The sequence below is a fragment of the Egretta garzetta genome, unplaced genomic scaffold, assembly GCF_000687185.1.
Source record: "Egretta garzetta isolate BGI_Z169 unplaced genomic scaffold, ASM68718v1 scaffold313, whole genome shotgun sequence".
NCBI lineage: Eukaryota > Metazoa > Chordata > Aves > Pelecaniformes > Ardeidae > Egretta > Egretta garzetta.
Window position 1 is genome coordinate 2,622,727 of NW_009259063.1, and position 3,175 is coordinate 2,625,901.

A 3,175-nucleotide genomic window follows, 5' to 3' on the forward strand; every position below is an offset into this window, starting at 1 on the left:
AGCCGCGCAGGCCCCTGCGCGTGGGCGGGTGCCACGCACGCAGAGACGGAGACACCCAGCGAAGGGGGAAAGGGACGGCAGACAGACAGACAGACAGACAGACTGCCTGCCTGGTGCAGAGAGATGGCACGGGGTGGGGGGGTGCCCACGCAGCCCCAGCAACGGCACGCGTGCCGCGTGGCACAGAGGGGTGAGCCCAAAGGAAGGAGCGCCCGGCGCCGTGGGCACCGCACACGGGTGGATGACACGGGGAGAGGGTGCCCGGCCAGCACAACGCCAGGCCCTGGGGCGTGCGGCGGGGAGCGAGGAGAGCCCCGCTTGCGGGGATGGCGAGCACCATCTCCATCCATGGCAGGCCTCACACGCACGCCATGCATAACGACACGCGCGCGTGGAAGGAGCACGGAAAGCAGTGGCTCTGCACGGGGGCACAAACACAGAAACGGCACCAGAGAGGAGGCTGCCCGGGGTATAAAGCAAACGCCTCTGAGTCTGGCAACAGCCGTGCCCACCAGAGCACAAAGCATAGCACAGGGGAGGGGATTTCTTGGTGCAGGCTGATGCACATCGCTGCCCGTTACCACAGAGCGTGACACCAAGGAGATGACTGTCCGTGGTACAGTACACCAGCAGCACAGGGCAGTGCCTGCGCACAGTGAAAAACTGAGAGGGAGGCGGTGTGCCCAACAGCCAGGAAGAGCAGCCTTGCCCAACGCACAGCATATACTGCTGCACACAACGTATGTCAACATCTCGTATCAGTAGTGTCATTCATCCAGGCTTTGCAAAAAATATTATTGTGGGCTAAGTCACATCTCCTGAAAACAGAGGATGTAACCTCAAGATCACTATTGAAAAGCTAAGCAGATCCTTGTACAGTCAGCTTGGTACAAAGCTGGTGGTTACATACCCTCAAATCGCTTCTACGGGCACCCTTGCTGCGTTAGCCAAGGGCCTCGGGTTTGCTACAGCCTGTATCTTCACAGCATACCAGAGATGTACTTATTCTTGCTGTCATTTTATAATTGGAGACCTGACATATAGAGGAGCTCAGAGAGTCTATGATGAAATCTGAACTGAGCTGAGCTCCTGTGCTTTAGCCCTGTGGAAAGTTTTACAGTTCTGTGCACTACAGATTTTTTGAGCATACTGAGTATCGTGTGCCCCCTGTGTTCCGCACCTCAGCAGATACTCAGACGATCCAAATCCACGTACAGTTAGAGGTCTACATTCCCCATATAAATCAGCATGGAGAGGAGGGCTCCTAACTTAGATTCTCCCAGTTTTCCCTCTGGAAAATCCTACCATATGTGTTGTGGTTGGGTAGCTGAAGTGTTGGGCAACCTGATCCTGAATTTTGGGTGGTTAAACTTCTCATGTTATAGCTAAATACTGAGGCACTGCAGTCTGGGAACTTGAATTTTAATTTCGTATTTAATTGGTGGAACATTTAATGCACATCTCTTGCAGCACAAAGATTATGAACCCAGTTATTTTCTGAAACAAATTTTGGAGTATCTACTTTTCCAAGTCAGGGCTGTCACTTAAGATGCTCATGTAAAATTCCCCAATCGTTGTTTACTACAGAAAGAAACTCTGTGACCACAGTCTGAAAATCCTCATTCATAGGCTCTACTCCACTACTTCTGATGACCGCAGCTTTCAGAAGACACTGGAATGGACAGGCATGCTCCTTCAGGGAGCTCAGACCCTGGTAAGGTAAGACTGGAGGTAAGGATGAGACCCCTGCATTTCTCCTCATAATCAGTTACAATGACAGCCCAGAACGGTGAAACAAAATGCTTTAATGAAACATCAGTGTCATCACATCAGCCACTGCAACACATTACCTATGTATGTTCTACATTATAGGTAATGAATGTAATTTTTTCTGCCTTCCACAGAATTTATTGGAAGAGAATCATGTCAGGAAAAGAAGCCGCCTTACAGAGATACAGAGAAGCCTCTCCATACCTTGCTATGCAATAAAACTCAAGTAACAATGGTGTGTTCATCAGGCTGTTTCTGAAATGGAAGGGACAACAGGCTGTGGGCATATCATGTCCTCAGGAGAATTTCACAAAATCCCAAAACGTTCATCGCTGCTGCTAGCAGGATTACTGTGATGTGATTACATGGGAAGTCCTCTTACAGGTTATAAACTAGTTTATAGATGGGAAACAAAACACAGGAATAAATGGCCACTTTTCAAATAGAGGGAAACCACTACTCTTGAGTAACAGATGTGTTACTATCTTCTTAAATCAGAATCCTTTCATTCATAGAATCATAGAATGTTTTAGGTTGGAAGGGACCCCTAGAGGTCATCTAGTCCAACCCCCTGCAGTGAGCAGGGACACCGCTAACTAGATCAGGTTGCTCAGAGCCCCATCCAACCTGGCCTTGAATGTTTCCAGGGATGGGGCCTCCCCTACCTCTCTGGGCAACCCGTTCCAGTGTTTCACCACCCTCATTGTAAAGAATTTCTTCCTTATATCCAGTCTAAACCTACCCTGGTTTAGTTTAAAACCATTACCCCTTGTCCTGTCACAGCTGTCCCTACTTAAAAAGATTGTCCCCATCTTTCCTGTAGGCCCCCTTTAAGTACTGCAAGGCCACAATCAGGTCTCCCCACAGCCTTCTCTTCTTCAGGCTGAACAACCCCAACTCCTTCAGCCTGTCCTCACAGGAGAGGTGCTCCAGCCCTCAAATCATTTTAGTAGCCCTCCTCTGGACCTGCTCATAGTTAAAACTGGAATCAAGTGCAAAAAATAGCAGAAGGATCACAACAGTTGTGACTAAATCACTGATAAAACGGCAACTGAAGTTTAATGTTGCTAAAAAACAAAGTAAAGCACATGGGGAGAAAATAGCTTTTACTATGCATGCATAATGATGATCTATAAATTAGCTATAGCCTCTCAGGAAAGAGATCTTGGAGTCATTTTAAATAGTTCTCTGAAAACCCCATCTCAGTGTTCAAGGGTAATCAAGCAAACAGCTGTGATGAGCTCATTAGGAAAACAGAAATAACAGCATGCTGCTATATAAATCTATAGTACAGCCAGTTTCTCTATACTCTGCATGTATAATATTCCTTCAAAAAGGACAGAGTAAAAGAGAAAAAGTATAAACCCCAGCTTTCCTATGAGGAAAGAGCTAACTGAACAGGGTT

The 3,175-nt window shown here is 47.7% G+C and overlaps 1 protein-coding gene across 1 annotated transcript in view; it reads right to left on the reverse strand.

Annotated features, from left to right (window-relative positions):
- OSBPL10 (oxysterol binding protein like 10) overlaps positions 1–377 on the reverse strand; it is a 121,232-nt gene extending 120,855 nt beyond the window's left edge. The window contains exon 1 of the mRNA XM_009635158.2: positions 150–377. Coding sequence (XP_009633453.1) covers positions 150–377 — 228 coding nt within the window. The remainder of the gene's footprint in view (positions 1–149) is intronic.
- Between the last annotated feature and the right edge of the window lie 2,798 nt (positions 378–3,175).